Source organism: Sus scrofa, chromosome 10 (assembly GCF_054392235.1).
Source record: "Sus scrofa isolate SSC_HxYL_T2T_F1_AM1 chromosome 10, Sscrofa_HxYL_maternal_Yorkshire_Landrace_v2.0, whole genome shotgun sequence".
Taxonomy (NCBI): domain Eukaryota; kingdom Metazoa; phylum Chordata; class Mammalia; order Artiodactyla; family Suidae; genus Sus; species Sus scrofa.
In genome coordinates this window covers 76,835,403-76,852,237 of record NC_139392.1, presented here as the reverse complement: position 1 = coordinate 76,852,237, position 16,835 = coordinate 76,835,403, and the positions used below count along the sequence as shown (strand labels likewise).

The following is a 16,835-nucleotide window of genomic DNA, read 5'->3' as shown; positions in this document are numbered from 1 at the left end:
CGGGGGAATATATGGGCACTGGTCAGTAAACTCTCCTTCTACATTTATTCCATCTGGCATTTTGCATTTACTCACAGCAGGATAATCTCAGAGTATTTGTGATTCTTATATGCAAAATACACTTACCACTCTCAAGCCCTCCACCCCCAAAGTCTCATGTCATTGTGATACTGTCTAAAGTCAGGATTTAGCTATCTGAATGAGATCCAGATGAGCATGAGTACTATGTGTATGGTTCCTCAAGAATAGTACCTCTCAGTTTGAAAACCTGTAAGGAAATATTATCTATCCTCTTGCACTAATAGCCCTGCAACATCCAAATGTGGTAAAGAGATAGGACAACTACAGTAATACTTTAAAAAAGAAGGGGAACAAGATACACATAGCAGTTACTAGTCTACAGCAATTCTTAGATTCACTTCAACACACATCGCCAATTTTTTTATTAGGACCAATTCTGCTCCCTCGGAAAATTCTCTGAAGATCCTGGTTTTACCCTCTGGGCTCCTGATTCTGTCTTCTGAGCTATCCTTCCTTTTTCCCTAAGAAGCTGACATGTTTGCAACTAAGTGGCCTTCTCAGCCTGCTTCTTGGCCACATAAGGGTGTGGGTGGGGAGGTGTCTTAAAATGTTGTACTATCTCTTCACCTTTTAATTCAAGATGACAGTGCTCCAAACCTATGCTATTCATTGAAAAATGTTGTGGGTTTTCTATGAATCTTACTGAATTTCATTCTATTAGACAGAAGCTACATTTACAAATTTTCTACCTTGGGCCCTGTGGTTTATGTGCAATAAAACCTTGAGAATCTTATAATCCCTATTGTTTAACAAGAAGGTCTATGAGGCATACCCATAAGATCATTAGAAGTCCTTTAGTCTAGCTGAAAGCCTCTATGAAACATTGCCTTAGATCTTCCTGAGGTCTTAACAAAGGATTTTCCAGACCCACCCTGAGGTGGTTCTTTGCTCTGAAGTCATTTCTATTCTGAGAATTGTTTTGCTAGAAGAGACTGGAGATATGCAACAGTTTTATTTTCAAATCATGGCTCTTTAATATTTCCTCAAGTTTTCACTCAAAAAATAAGCAGCTCTATAACAGCACTAACACAAAATGAATAGACAAAGATGGTATATACATACAATGTAATATTATTCCATTAAAAAAGAAAGAAATTCTGACACATGATACAATATGGTTGAAACTTGAGGACATTATACTAAGTGAAATAAAGCAGCCATAAGGAGACATATATTTTATGATTCCACTTATATGAGATACCTAGAACAGTCAAAGTCTTAGAGACAGAAGTTAGAATTATGATTCCAATTTAGGGGCTGGGGAGAGTAGGAGGATGGGAAATTGTTATTTAGTGAGTACAGAATTGTGGTTTTGCAAGATGAAAAAGGTACTAGATTGGCTGCACAACAACATGAAATATCGCTACTGGAACAGTACATTTAAAAACGGTTAAGATGGTAAATTTTGTTATGTATATTTTACCAAAATTAAAAAATTTTAAAAGCACAAACCATAGTCCATAATTTTAGTCCATAATTTTCTTTGTTTTCTATCATAGTCTGCTAGAAAATGCCAGGTAATACTCTCTGCATTTTATTCAGAAACTTCCTTAGCCAGATCCAAAAGTTCATTTGTTCATAGGTGACAGTGTTGCCAAACTTTCCAACTACTATGTAATAAAGCTTGCTTTTACTTCTGTCTTCAATACCATTTCTACATTGTCCTTTAAGACTCACCAACATATTCCCATTTTTATTAACCATCTCTTTGAGGCCCTTCCAGCTCCTACCTCTGCCTGGTCCCAAAGCCAATGTCACATGTTATAAGCTTTTGTTATGTAAGAAACCCACTGCTGGGCACCAAATTCTGTTCTGGTTATCTAAGGTTAGGAGTAAATGACTGATGGCAGCTGGTCTACCAGCATCTGTTTTTATCAACTCTTTATTTTGGCAGAACTTCTGCTCTGATTCTCCATCAATGTTGACTGTAAGGGCTGTTGCTGCTAATTTTTTTGCAGCAATGGAGAAAGAAATTATTGTCCAAGGTAACATGGTAAGGAAACAAAACCTGAATTTCGAAACTTTCCTTCAACCTATCCAATTTTTCTTTCCAGTCATTCATTCATGATTGCTCATGATTGTTTTCAGTTTGCTTTGCTTTTTTCTCTCTCTTTCCTTTTTTTGATCATAGTTATTTTAGCTACTATTTGCATCTCTCTAGCAACTGCAGTCTTTTCAGGGTAAATTTTGGGTGTGGGCTGATTTAGGAGCTGACTGAAAATATTACAAAGACATGGTCATGGAAATTTAAATCTGGTGGGAAACACAAATCATTAAAAATCAAAGATTACAATAAAGCATGCTAGTAATATGAAGAAAATAAGTACAGTGTATTATGGGGAGAATAGAGAACTAGTTTCTAAGTGAGACTTGGGGTTCATGGAAGGCTTTAGAAATGAGCCAGGTAGAAGCTATGATAGGTTAAAATGCGGCTTAAGCAAAGGGACTTCAGACATAAAGGCATCTATAAGAGAATGATTTTCTGAGACAACCAGTTATTTAGGACTCCACATGTAATTCTTAATTGTCTGGAACAATGAATGTATTCAAGAGAGTGGGTGGAGAAGTTAGAAGTACCAGGGACCTAAATATAATGTTATACCAAAGAGCTTTAATTTTATTCTATACCAAAGTGGGAAATATTTTTAAGCATGGAATTGTGAGGATCATATTTACAGGTTTAAAAGATTAAACAGAAAGCAGTGTTTTATGCTTAAACTCTAGGCCCCTTGCTTGTATGGGAACTACTTTCTAAAGTCCTAGAAAGGACACTGATGAGTTTTGTGGTCAACTACTTTCTGTAAAATTTAAAAAAGTAAGATATTACTGAATGGTTTCTTTCTTTCATAAATTGTCTCCATTACATTCTCCCTAGACTGTGGGCATTTCTGGAAATTGGTTAAGGGGAAATTCCGGATTCTTCAGCAATATATATTAAAGTAGTGTGTAGTCACTTTGGTCTATAGCTAAGTTATCGCTAGATGTCCTGGTATGGAAAAGCTTTCTGGTAATAATATGACTACCCACCCAGCTGTTGTAACATAAAGAAGTAGAGCTAAGGTCATACTGTGATATAAATGTATACTCATGATAATGTATTTGTTTCTTAAAGAAAGGCTCTAAAACACATAAACGTCAGGGCCTACAAACTGAGATCTTTACCTGAAGCAATGCCAGATAGGACCAAATTACTACACTACTATAAAATTTTTTTTTAGTTTCCTGAGAGATGAAAGCCTGAATCAAACGGAAATTGCGGAAACTGAGGGGAAGGGTCAAACAGGGAGTAGAATCTAACGAATGTGGCAACTATTTTGATTTAGGGGCGAGTTTCAGAACAAAAAGGTTATCGACCGACAACCGGAAGGACGGAAGCCCATTCATGGAGAGAGAACATTAGGGAAATTCCAAGTTGGGTTGGAGAGGAATCCCGTTTGGAGCTCATGCCTTCTCAGATGTGAGAGAGCCCAGAGGAGGAAAATACTAATGTCCGGTTTGGTTAAGCAGCGAAAGGTTTGGGGGATGTTATCTGATATGTTTTCCATAATCTGGAGGGCACTCACCAGGCTCTTCTCGGCCCGCGTCTTCCGGTCCTCAAGCGGCAAACCAGCAACCACTTTTCCACGCCTCAGAGTTTCCCAGAGGCGCCTGCTCGCCGGATGTGGGAGCAGCACTTCCGCCCCAGAGGCGCGTGCTCAGGGGACGCAGGGCGCAGGCGCGGCGACGCCTCCACGGGCCCAATATCTGCTGGTATGTGTGCGTTGCAGTCTTCGCGTCGGCTTGTTTTTCGCCACCAAGAGAGCGCTCACTTCCCACTTAATCCCCCAAACAGCCTCCACTTCCCCCGTAGGAAGTCACGGTGCTTTCCAGAGGGCTTTGTAGGTCTCCAGGCGCTGAGGCACAGGCACTAATGAAGATGAGTCAGCGCCGATTTCCCAGCTGGTAAATGCACACATCATTACCTTTGGTGGTTTTTCACAAAGCCCAGAGGGCTTCGTAAGCTGAGTTTCAGGTCTGTGGTTACTTTTTGGTTCCCCCATATGAACCAGGAGTTAAAGGAGAAAACGCTTAGCGATTAAGATAGCAATTTCTTAAGCCGTGTTTCTGAGGGAAGGGAGCAGAGTAATTGGCTTCTCGTGGAATCCCAAATTAACCCAGGTTCCTGAGGGAGCTCTGGAGGGTTTTGAGATTTCCACTAACTTGCACTAAACTTTTTCAGTGTAGCAGGATAGTTGAGGAAAACATGACTTTGCTAGTATAGTTGTGGGATAAATAGAAATGAATATTTTTATTAGTTTCATACTTACAAAGTCATTCTTTTATTTTATTTTTCTTTTTGTGGCCTCACTTGCGGCATAAGGAGGTTCCTGGTTTAGGGGTTGAATCAGAGCTGCAGCTGCCTGCCTATTGCCACAGCCCCAGAAACTTGGGATCCCAGTTGCATCAAAGATCTATGCAACAAAACCAGATCCTTAAACTATTGGTGGAGGCCAGGGATTGAACCTGCATGCTCATGGACAGTATGTCAGCTTCTTCACCCGCTGAGCCACAATGGAAACTCCAAATTCATTCTTTTTAAAATATTTATTGAAGTATAGTGGATTTACAATGTGTTGATTTCTGCTATATAGCACAGTGATTCAGTTATACATATTTATATGTACTTTTTCATATTTTTTCCATTATGGTTTATCACAGGATATTGAATATAGTTTCCTGTGCTGTACATCAGGACCTTACTGTTTTTCCATCCTGTATATAATAGTTTGCATATACTCTCAATCCATCCCTTCCCCTCACCTCCTTGGCAACCATAAGTCTGTTCTCTATGTCTGTGAGTCTGTTTCAGTTTTGTAGATAAGTTCATTTGTGTCATATTTTATCTTTTAAAAAATTTTATTGAAGTGTAGTTGATTTACAGTGTTAAGTTTTGCTGTACAGCAATGTGATTCAGTTTTACATGTATATTATTTTTCATATTCTTTTCCATTATAGTTTATCACAAGATATTGAATATAGTTCATAAATAAGTTCATTTGTGTCATATTTTAGATTCCACATATAAGTATATCATATACTATTAGTTTTTCTGACTTATCGTGATAATCTCTAGATCCATCCATGTTGCTGCAAATGACATTATTTTGTTCTTTTCTTGGCTGAGTAATATTCCATTGAATATATGTACTATATCTTCTTTATCCATTCATTTGTGGGTGGATGTTTAAGTTGTTTCCATGTCTTGGCTGTTGTAAATAGTGCTGCAGTGAACAGTGGGGTGCATTTATCTTTTTGAATTATAGTTTTGTCTGGATATATGCCCAGGAGTGGGATTGCTGAATCATATGGCAACTCTAATTTTAGTTTTTTGAGGTACCTTAATACTGTTTTCCATAGTGGTTTCACTAATTTACATTCCCACCAACAGTGTAGGAGGGTTGCCTTTTCTCTACACCCTCTCCAATGTTTATTTGTGGAATTTTTTTTTTTTTTTTTGGTCTTTTTAGGGCCACACCCACGGCATATAGAGGTTCCCAGGCTAGGGGTCCAATCAGAGCTGTAGCTGCCGGCCTATGGCAGAGCCATGGCAACATGGGATCCGAGCCACGTCTGTGACCTACACCACAGCTCACAGCAATGCTGGATCCTTAACCCACTGAGTGAGGCCAGGGATAGAACCCGCAACTTCACGGTTCCTAGTCGTTATTTGTTTCTACTGTGCCACCGTGGGAACTCCTATTTGTGGAATTTTTAATGATGGCCACCTCCCAATGAGGTGGCACCTCATTTCAGTTTTGATTTGAATTTCTCTAATAATTAGCAATGTTGAGCATCTTTTCATGTGCCTATTGGCTATTTGTATTTCTTCTTTGGAGAAATGTCTATTTTGGTTTTCTGCCTATTTTTGATTGGGTTGTTTGGTGGCTTCTGTTGTTGTTGAGTTGTATGAACTGTTTGTATATTTTGGAAATTAAGCCTTTGTCAGTCACGTCATTTGCAAATATTTTCTCCCAGTCTATAGGTTGTCCTTTCATTTTGTTTATGGTTTCCTTTGCTGTACAAAAGTGTGTAAATTTGATTAGGTCCCATTTGTTTATTTTTGCTTTTAACAAATACATTCTTAATAAGACGTTTAAGAGGAATGCCAAAATGTAGCAGGCAGTAGTAGTCATGTGGGAAATATTATGTTGTTGAGGAGGGTGGCTGGTACCTTCCAGTGTGAATACAAATCTGCTGTGATTATACCATGAACTGTTAAGTTAGTAATCTCATTTCAGTGAGGCTTATCTTGACCACCATTTAAAAAAACTTTTAACCTCATCTACTCCCATCCATCCTCCTTACCTGCTTGAAGTTTGTTTGTTTTTTTTCCTCCATGGCATGTTTTAGTGTGGAATACGTGGTATAATTTATTTGTTATAGCCATGGTTTATTATTTGTGTGTCCCACACTAGAGTTAAGCTCCATGAAGGCAGGATTTTTTTTTTTTTTCTGGCTTATTAATGTATTTCAAAAGCCAAGAACAATTTTGGCCCATAGTTAGTGCTTAATAAGTATTGAATGATTGGAAAACTGAATGTATTACTTTCCAAAGACCGTAAGTAGAGCCTAGAGTGGGCTTGCATGATTGTCATGCCCTATATGGAACAAAGTATTATGCGAAGTCCTGGTTGGTAAGGCAGTCAACAAGTCAACCAATGTTTATGAAATACCCAAGTGATAACTTTCCACATTCCCTTATTTTAGCATACAATCTCCATGAAACGTCTGATACTTTTTTTTTTTTTTTTTTTTTTCCATTTTTGGCTACCATGAGGCATATTGAGTGCCTGGCCTAGGGATCAGATATGAGGCATGGTTGTGACCTAAGCTGCAGCTGTGGCAAAACCAGATCCTTAACCCACTGTGTCAGGCTGGGGATTTGACCTACTTTCTAGCGCTTCTAAGTGGCCCCAATCCCATTGTGTCACAGTGGAAACTCCAACATCGAATACTTTTAAAGCTGTCTTTAACCTTTTGAGATTCTTTGGATGGGACCTATGTGGTTCCATCTTCATGGCATCTCTTATTTCTATTTGTTGAAAGAGTAAAGGAGTTAACTGGGTTAAGGTATTAGGTTACTTGGGAGTTCAGTTATTTATCACATGAATAGTATTTTTTAAAATGGAATTAGGGTCCACAATGGTAGTATTTTGCAAACTGGGGCTATTTCTGTGAAGGATTTACAAGTCGTTTTGTTTTGTTTTTTTGGCTGCGCTGATGGCATTTGGAAGTTCCTGGGCTAGGGATTGAACCTGGGCCATAGCAGGGACCTGAGCCACAGCAGTGGCAATACTGGGTCCTTAACCCACTGTGCCACGAGAGAACTCTGATTTATAAATTTTATTGTTGGAGTTCCCATTGTGGCTCAGCCGTTAATGAATCTTACTAGCATCCATGTGGATGCAGATTCATTTCCTGGTCTCGCTCAGAGCGTTAAGGATCCGGCATTGCCTTGAGCTGTGGTGTAGGTTGCAGACACAGCTCGGATCCTGCATTGCTGTGGCTGTGGCGTAGGCCAGTGGCTACAGCTCCGATTCGACCCCTAGCCTGGGAACCTCCTTATGGTGAGGGTACAGCCCTAAAAGCAACAACAACAAAAAAAAAGCAAAAAAAACAAAAAAAAAATTATTATGATAAATTTTTGGATTTTCCTTGCATTGATCCTCTGAAGAATGAATGTACACATATTCTGGGTTGTCTGGTTAACCACATACTGAGAGAGTGTTTCCGTGTGCTCTTTTTGTGTGTGTGTGTGTGTGTGTGTGTGTGTCTTTTTGGAGCATGTTAGCACTATGTAGTGGAGTAACATACTTTGTCACAGAGGCAACCTTAAAAAAGTAAATGAAGCCCAAATGACATTAAGCCACTCTGTCAGAGATTTCACAGTAGTTTAAAAGGAGAAGAGAGATGAGAAAAATGAGTCATAACATGTTGGTAAAATAGGCTTGCTGAATTAGCAGTTGGTACTGTATTCCTGTTCTGAGAGATGATTTAGTTTGGCAAAACATAATCATTGATAAATTTGAATTAATATTTTAAATTTAAAATCTGTTTTATATTTTCTGTTACATTTTTGGGGGTTATTTTATGTGTGTGTGTGTTTTGTATCTAGAAGAACTACAGTGTAAGAATTTAAGGAGTTTCCGTTGTGGCTCAGCAGGTTGAGAACCTGACATGGTGTCCGTGAGGATGTGAGTTCGATCCCTGGCCTCGCTCAGTGGGTTATGGATCTGGCGTTGCTGCACGCTGCAGCATAGTTTGCAGATGTATCTTGGATCTGGTGTTGCTGTGGCTGGGGTATAGCCCGGCAGCTGCAACTCTGATTTGACCCCTAGCCCAGAAAATTCCACATGCCTCACATGTGGCTGTAAAAAGAAAAAAACAAAATGAATTTGAGCCTACCGTTATATTTATACATATTTAATAATAATCATAATGAAAATAGTTCAAGTTGGGGAAAGGAACTTTGAAAATGTGTTATATTTAGTGAGTTTTCATGGAATGTTTATGCTTTATTCAAGTTTGTGAAAAAAAAAAAAAGAAAGAAAGAAAAAACATTATAGAGCCTTGGGCTTCAGGGTCCAGTCCACAGAATATTTATTTTAGTTAAGTCCCCATGCAGTAGTTCATTGTAGGACAAGTATGTCTGTTGCTTTTGCTGCTAGGGGTACTGATGGTAGTGAAAAATATAAGAGAGAGAGAGAGAGAGAGAGATCTTAGGAAAATGATGGGAGATTGGATGGTAAAAATGGAGGGATTTTAAAGTTGGAGCTTTCTTTGCAGTTTTGCTTTTGGCTCTGAATTTGTTAAGTTCTGTTTTTTAGTGACTTTGCAGAAAGGTAAGTGAAATGCAGTATTTTTGTTTCTAAATTAAAAAGAATAAACCCTATTTAGGATTTCTGGAGATGGTGCAAATCTCTGTTCATTGTGGAACAATTGAAGACCTAAAGAACCTTTTAAAGTCATTGAGATAGAAGAGGAAAGAGATGCTTATTTTCTAATATTGCCTTCCCCCTTAACACATTTCCCACCTCCCATGCCCCAACCTCCCCATCCCTGGCCTTGCGTTGAGAAATAGTTGTAGAAATTAGTGAGATAAGGGCTTATTTTTTTTTCTTTTTCTTTTTACTTACATAGAGGTATGTGCTAGATATTATACAGGGAGCTGAAACAGTCAACAGTACAGAGTTCTTGCCTTTGGGATTTACATAAAACTAACACTTGCTGATCTTGTTCTCTTGTGTCCTTGTCTACAATTGGTACACTTAAGTTGAATATGAATGGGTAATTTGAAATATTTTAGTGCATTCTTTATGCTCATTTGTATGATTTCTAGGGCCAAATATAGAGTTTGACATTGTGATGGCTCAGATTAATTTGTTCTTTTTCCCTTCCTCTGTTTTTTAAGGGGTGTCATGAAAGTTGACATAAATCTTCAGAAAGTGGACATTGACCAATGTTCAAGTGAAGGCTGGTTTTCAGGAACTCACAAATGTCACCTTAACAATTCAGAGGTAAGAACATGGAGATAAAGTTCTCTGAAGTCATAAGCTCAGAAACATAATACTTTTGAATATATCAAATTCGTTGGGTAAGTGAACAAGAGGCATCCTGCTGGGAAAAAAAATCTCCTATGCAGGTCTGAATGTTGCCAAATGACCTGAATGAAGATTAGAAAATGAAATTTATGCAGGATAACTGTTCATTTGGGAACTAAAAGAAGGCTGAAACTAAAATTATATCTGAAGTTTGGCTTTAGTCAAAGGCTGACCCTATACTTCAAAATGGTCTGGAAATGAAAATAGCCGTGAAGTGAGAAACTAGTCCCAAGAGGGGTCAACCAAATTATGCACATTTTTATGGAATGTGATGCTTGTTGAAACATTGATGGTATTCATTCAGACACTCTGCCATCTGCTAGAGAAGCAATAGAGAAATTATGGCCGGGTGATTTTGATAATAAGGAGAAAATTGTACATAGGAACCTGGAAAGGAAATGTGTGTATTTGGTGTGTTTTTTCCAGTTTTCAATTCCTATCCATCCTTGATTTCATGGGACTCTGGTTGGTAAGGAATAGGCAGAGAGATCATACTTCTGTAAATAGGACTGGCATTTATCTTTTAAAAAATTATTATTTTTTAATTGAATGAAAGATACTTTAAATTCTGTAGTGCTTTACAATTTTCAAGTTTCACACAGATGATTTCATATAATTGCATAATAACCTTTTTTTTCTCCTCTATACCTATATTGCCCCTCCTCCCACCCCTCTCCGTACTGGTAACCACTAGTTTGTTCTCTGTATCTGTGAATCTGCTTCTCTTTTAAAAATTATATTCTCTAGTTTGTTTTATTTTTTAGATTACACGTTTATGTGGTATCATATGTTATTTGTCTTTCTCTGGCTTACTTAGTATGATAATCTCTAGGGCCATCCATGTTGCTGCAAAATGGCAAAATTTCATTCTTTTTTATGGCTGAGTAGTGTTCCATTTTGTGTGTGTGTGTGTGAGTGTGTGTGTATATATATATATATATATATATACTCTCATATGTGGTGTGTGTGTATACTTTCATATATATATATATATATATATATATATATATATATATATATATATACACACACACACACCACATCTTTATCATCCATTCATCTGTTGATGGGCATTTAGATTGTTCCTGTGACTTTGCTGTTGTGAATTGTGCTGCTATGAATATAGAAGTGCGTGTATCTTTTTGAGTTATTGCCTTTAGTAGTTTCACAGAGGACGCGTGATGACATTCTCATTCCATTTTCAGTAATCTGTCTCTGAGGTCCCCAAATGCTCTGAAACAAACATAGAATAAAGCTCCTGAATTTAAATACTTGGGCTGTCTCAACTCTGAGTCCATGAATTTATGAGGAACATCAGCTAGATTATTGAAAATAGAGAATATTATCATGAACATAGTAATCTATATCTTCATCACATCTTCATTGTGAATTTTTGCCCTTGTGGAAGATAGTTGTACATGATGCAATTGTAAGGTAAGGAATTTTAAATCAAAAGGAAGTTTAACAGGAAGCACTTACATGTGCCATTGCACAACAAAAAAGTACACAGACATGTGCACAGGTCTGCATGCGTGTGTATGCTTCCCACGTGCACACCCCGCACATCCTGCCACTCTCAAGTCATGTACTCCCATAGCCCAGTTCTACCCAGACAATATTCCAAGTTCCCCACATGTCCCCTCCATCCCACACACACCTCCACCTACCCTCCATACTTCCCACCACGATACCCCTCAACCCTCCCACCCCTAGAAACTCCCATAATCCCCCACACCTCTCTAAGCCTATCACACATCCCCACCACTGTTCCCACGACCCCCACTTCCTCAACACTGTTCCTACGACCCCCACTTCCTAAACATCCTTACACTTTCAGTATTTCCATACACCTTCACATAGCCAACCCTCCACACAGATCTCACTTCCTTCATCCACTCTCCTAAATTGGGACCCAGTTATGTCAATGAGATGTTTCTGTCTTGCCAAGTTACAGAGGTCAAGATCATCTTTTCACTCCCCTACTTGTTCTTAGAGTTTTGAACTTTTCTCAGTTCCCACTGGCCTTTGGATGATTCTGGCATTTCTAAAGATATGAATTTCAGTCACTGATTTGGTAAATAGCATTTAGCCTGATTATTATCTCTATGCCAGTGGCATATGGCCACACAGCTTTATCTTTTAGCCAGAGTGGAATTTTTTCTGCATGGGTGTCATATTGAGAATATTGATTTGTATGTGCTCATTTCTGTATAGCCTTGTTTCAGTGGTGCTCCTGGGTGGTTCAATAAGCAGTCGGTCAAGAAACAAGGGAATGTTTACTTATTAGTCTGTTACAGTTGATGCTTGCCTCCAATAATCTTGGTGTAGTTTTTTTTTTTTTTTTCCTTATGGCACATCTATTTATTTGATTAGATGATCTTGTTGGAAGAGCCTCTTTCTCCTTTTGGAAGATTGATTTATTTTCATTGCCTCAGCATTAATTTTCTGTGTGTTCTGTCTTTTAAAACTTTCAAATAAACTAAATTATTTCAAAATAAAATATTACCCTCTATTCTGGTTAACACAGATTAGGGTGAAATGTATAACCTTTGGCGTTATATGTGGGAGCATTATATTTATTCAATTCCTACAGGAAAACCTGGAAAAACATATCCTATAAGACAACTGACGGTTTAGTGAATCTCATTTGAAAATGGAAAAAGGGGTTCCATGATTAAAGAAAAAAATAACATAAAGAAACACTGACTCTACAAAATGGAGGTTTTGACTTAAACTGTGGATCCCTCCACCCCTTTCCTTGCTTAGGTCCTGGAATTGGGAATAGGGAATCTTGGTGTCCTGGGCTGGGCCCATGAGGCCCTCGGTGGGTAGTCTCATTGTCACAGGGCTGGCATGGAAATCTTCAGACTTTTTTTGTTGGGCTTCTCTAAGGTTCTGGAGTTGGTGCTGCCCACTCCAGGCACCAGCTGCTGTTTCATTCCACATCTTCAGGCTTATGATGAGCAATAGTCTTTCAGTTCTTCCCTATAGTGATGTGACTTGGAAGACTAGGAACTAGCTTCTCTTGATGTTTTTATTTTTTATTTTGTTGTTGATATTTTTATTGCTTGGGAAAAAAGAAAAGCTTTTGTTTAGGGCATTTTTCTTCTGTACTGGGTCTCCTTTGTTTCTTGTCACAAAACTTCTGTTACAGACTCCAAGGATCATTGTATAAACTGGCTCGTTTGGGGACATGCTTAACATGATTCATATTTGTAGGGTATAGAGGTCTGTCTCTATGAATGTCCCCATCAGCAGAAACAGAGACAGTCATCATATTTACTGTGGGTTTTATTTTGCCAGTGTTTTAACATTCTTCTCTTGTAAATACTACAGGGAGTTACAAATTTCTTTCTATCTTTTTTCTTTTTTTTTGGTCTTTTGTCCTTTTTAGGGCCACACCCGTGACATGTGGAGGTTCCCAGGCTAGGGGTTTAATCGGAGCTGTTCTTGCAGCCTATGCCAGAGCCACAGCAATGCCAGATCCAAGCCATGTCTGCGACCTACACCACAGCTCACAGCAATGCTGGATCCCTAACCTGCTGAGCGAGGCTAGGGATCGAATCTGCAACCTCATGGTTCCTAGTTGGTTTCATTTCCACTGTGCCATGACGGGAACTCCTTTTTTTTTTTGTCGTTCAACAAATTTCAAAGTTGAAATTGAGGCAGACTTTTCTTTTAAAAATTTTTTCCAGAGTTCCCGTAGTGGCGCAGTGGTTAACAAATCTGACTAGGAAGCCATGAGGTTGCGGGTTCGATCCCTGCCCTTGCTCAGTGGGTTAACGATCTGGCGTTGCTGTGAGCTGTGGTGTAGGTCACAGACGTGGCTCGGATCCCACGTTGCTGTGGCTCTGGCGTAGGCTGGTGGCTACAGCTTCAATTCCACCCCTAGCCTGGGAACCTCCATATGCTGCAGGAGCGGCCCAAGAAAACGCAAAAAGACAAAAAAAAAAAAAAAAAAATTTTCCATTATGTTGAGTTTTCAGCCTCCAAGGTATCTTGAACTAGTACAACGAATCTGATGTTGGAAACAGACAAGTGGTACGTAACCAATGACAATGAACATTTTAGAAAGGCTGGGATGGCTTCTCAGGAAAATAATTTCTAAACAAGTTTGGGTTGTTTTAGGTTCCAGGAAGCCAATATGTATTTTTCTGAAGGATATAGTGACACCCTGAACTGGATTGAAGGATTATTCTGGCTGTTTTTATAACTGATTCAGATCACTGCTACCTGGACGTGATCATGTTTTCATTATCCACTTAAATAATTCTTTACTTGTTTTCATATCATCGTTTGCTTTGAGCACACAAAATCCTCTCCTACAGAATTGTTTATTAAAAACATTCAAGATAATTGATATTAATTTTTGTTTTAAAGGTTTTATTTTGCTTTGTTTCCATTAGAAGAATTTTTAAAATCGCTATTTGAAGTAGGAAACGTTAAGACAGTGGCCTTGAAACTTTTTGATTATATTCTATTAGTAAAAATGCTTTTAGCATATACCCAGAGTAATTCTATATTTTTAATCTATAAAGTATAAGCATCTTTTGTTATATATTCTGTATATTATAAATCAAAAAACTTCATCAGGTTGAGATAAAGATGAAATAACATTTTAATGTAGATGATGTTTTATAAAAATGAGAGCAGTATAATTGATTTACAGTTGAAAAATGTTCAGTGACTGTTATGATTGATTATGCTTCATCATTTAAGAAATCTTAGTTGAATACTTAGTAATGCAAGATTCAGAAGTCTCTAAGTTTGCTTATTTTTATACTTAGTTTTAATGTCTGTTATAGTTGAAAACATGCCTCATGAAGGTATCAGTCCAAATTGAAGAAATAAATTGTTGACTGTTTTTGCTAAATTACAGTGTTCATATCTCAGATTGGTTCCATCTACTAGTTTTGCAAAGTTTTTTTTTTTTTTTTTTTCTCCAGAAATACAGCTGGTAGTTTTTCATCTTATGTGATGTCAATTGGTCCCTGAAAACTAATTGGAAAGCAGAGTATTTTAATATTTTAAAAGAATAGGTTAAAAATCCATTCAAACTTTCATGGGGAACATTTTCAAACAGATTAGGGAATTTTATTTCCAAGTTTAAACTGTATGGCTATGTGGGTATTTATAGTTTTTGGCAACAAAAACCACATAACAGTGAAAACATTTCCAAATACCCATTTCCAAAATGTTCACTTCAAAAGGCTTTCTCATGGATTATTAAAATGTTATGTTTACTTTGAAGGAAAAGCTTATATATGTATTTTGAAAAAAACCCAAAACCTGCCACACAGACACTGCTGACAACCATTTGTCATTATAAACAGGTCAGCAAATTTAGAACATTTGCCTTTTTTGTAAAGAGCAGTGCATAACTAATCTGCAAATTAAGAAAAAAAGTAGTTTACTTTGAGATATTCAGGAAATCTTTGTGTGGGAAAGGTTTTTCCAGGTCACACACCATCTTATTATGAAGAGCTGTAAATATTTTACAATTTGAAATAACATACTCTGTAAATTCACTTAGATGGTCAACTATAAAAGGTAATACATTAAAATTTGAAAGCAAATGTAGGAACCAAGTAACCACTGTTTCGAAACTCCCAGTTTTTTTGTCTTGAAACTCCCAGTTTTCCTCTAGGATACCTCAGGTGCCTTCTCAGTATTATGATCATATGAAATGTAGATTGAGTGAAAGTATTAATGTTGATCCAAGTCTTACATATTGCTAAAGCTTAATTTATTTCTTATTTTTTTACTAAAGAAATTAAGTAGAAGTCCTAGCATTTTCTTCTCACACGCCAGTTAAACTCTTGTGTCCTCTGCTTTGGAGACCACTTCTTGCAGTTATCAGACTCACTGTTCTCGGCAGAATCTGGAGAATGGGTGTGTTGTCAGCTCAGCCAATGGCTTTATATAGTACTAAGACAGTCTTCCAACATCTTTTCTATTCATTGTACTGGATGAGAGTCTATGTATAACTTCTTACTACTTCATTTATGTAAGTTAATGAATCTCTGTAAAGAGATATTTTTAAAAAGGTAAAATATAAGACAGGATATAATTTAGTACACAAGAAAAGAAATTTAATGAGAAAATCTAAATAAAGCAGAAGGAATTAATCATTCTTTTTTGAAAGTCCTCTTACATACAGAACATAGCTTAGTCATTTGGCTATGGCAGTATTTAGAGTACTTTTATAGAGCTCTTTTATTTCATTCAATTCCTGATTGAGTGAAATTGTTTAGAAACAGTTGCATGTTAGTTCTCATCTTGTGGCTGAAATCTCACCATTTCTCTTTTTTTCTTTAGAAAGTTTCTCGATTACCGATATTATTGTTCACCTTTCTCTGGAACTGTGCTTTTTCAGTATGATAGTCAGAAGCAACATATGGCTATTGAGATGAATATCAATTAGAATTAAACAAAATTAAGGATTCGGGTCCTTGGCTTCCCTAACCTGATTTGAAATATAGAATAGACACATTAAACTAGTGGCTACCATGCTGGACAGTGTAGTGGACAAGCTAGGCTCTAGAATATGGCCTAGCTTATAGCATAGTCAAACCACACAAATTATTGAAACCTTTCAAATCCCTGAACTTCCTTGTATGGGCGAATCAGTTACATTGCCTTTAAATTCACTAAGGGACATTTAAGGACAGACTTGAAATGAATTTTGGCTTGTGTAATCATTCTTATAACTTCTGTATTAACTCAACTGAAAATAAATAATGAGACACTTGCAAACTATTTTTAATGCCATTATTTTACACTGAAAACTAAAAAATCTTGCAGTAAGTGGAGAAGAGTAAATACTGGTTTATAACCAGATAAATCCATTTAGATTTAGGAGTGAACCTGTGTGGGGAGTTTTAGATTATAAACTACATTTAGTTTGGGAACTTGGGTCACAGAGTTTATGGAATGTTGCTCTATGACAGTGTCATTTTAGATATGGTGCAGAGGTATTACAGTCAGTAATTGCTGTGAAAATCCAGCATCTCTCTCAGTGAAGAGAGGAAGTGAAGTTCCCTTAGGCTTTGGATTTGTGTTTAAGTCTAAGGCTACATAGAAAGGGATTGAACGGTTTGATGTTAACTTGAA

General features: G+C 37.5%; 1 protein-coding gene and 1 long non-coding RNA gene across 7 annotated transcripts in view; one reads left to right on the top strand and one right to left on the bottom strand.

Moving 5' to 3' along the window:
- LOC102166141 (uncharacterized) overlaps positions 1-3,742 on the bottom strand; it is a 123,829-nt gene extending 120,087 nt beyond the window's left edge. For all 3 annotated transcript variants that reach the window (XR_014818025.1, XR_014818023.1, XR_002336362.2), the window contains exon 1: positions 3,645-3,742. This is a non-coding gene — a long non-coding RNA (uncharacterized LOC102166141). The remainder of the gene's footprint in view (positions 1-3,644) is intronic.
- The window catches only part of GPR158 (G protein-coupled receptor 158), a 340,973-nt gene that overhangs the window by 24,997 nt on the left and 299,141 nt on the right, over positions 1-16,835 (top strand). For 2 of the 4 annotated variants that reach the window (XM_021064907.2, XM_084980331.1), the window contains exon 2: positions 9,533-9,638. In XM_021064907.2, coding sequence (XP_020920566.2) covers positions 9,533-9,638 — 106 coding nt within the window. Of the gene's footprint in view, positions 1-3,781; positions 4,024-9,532; positions 9,639-16,835 lie in introns of those variants that run through there. The other 2 variants (XM_084980333.1, XM_084980332.1) reach the window with 2 other exon arrangements.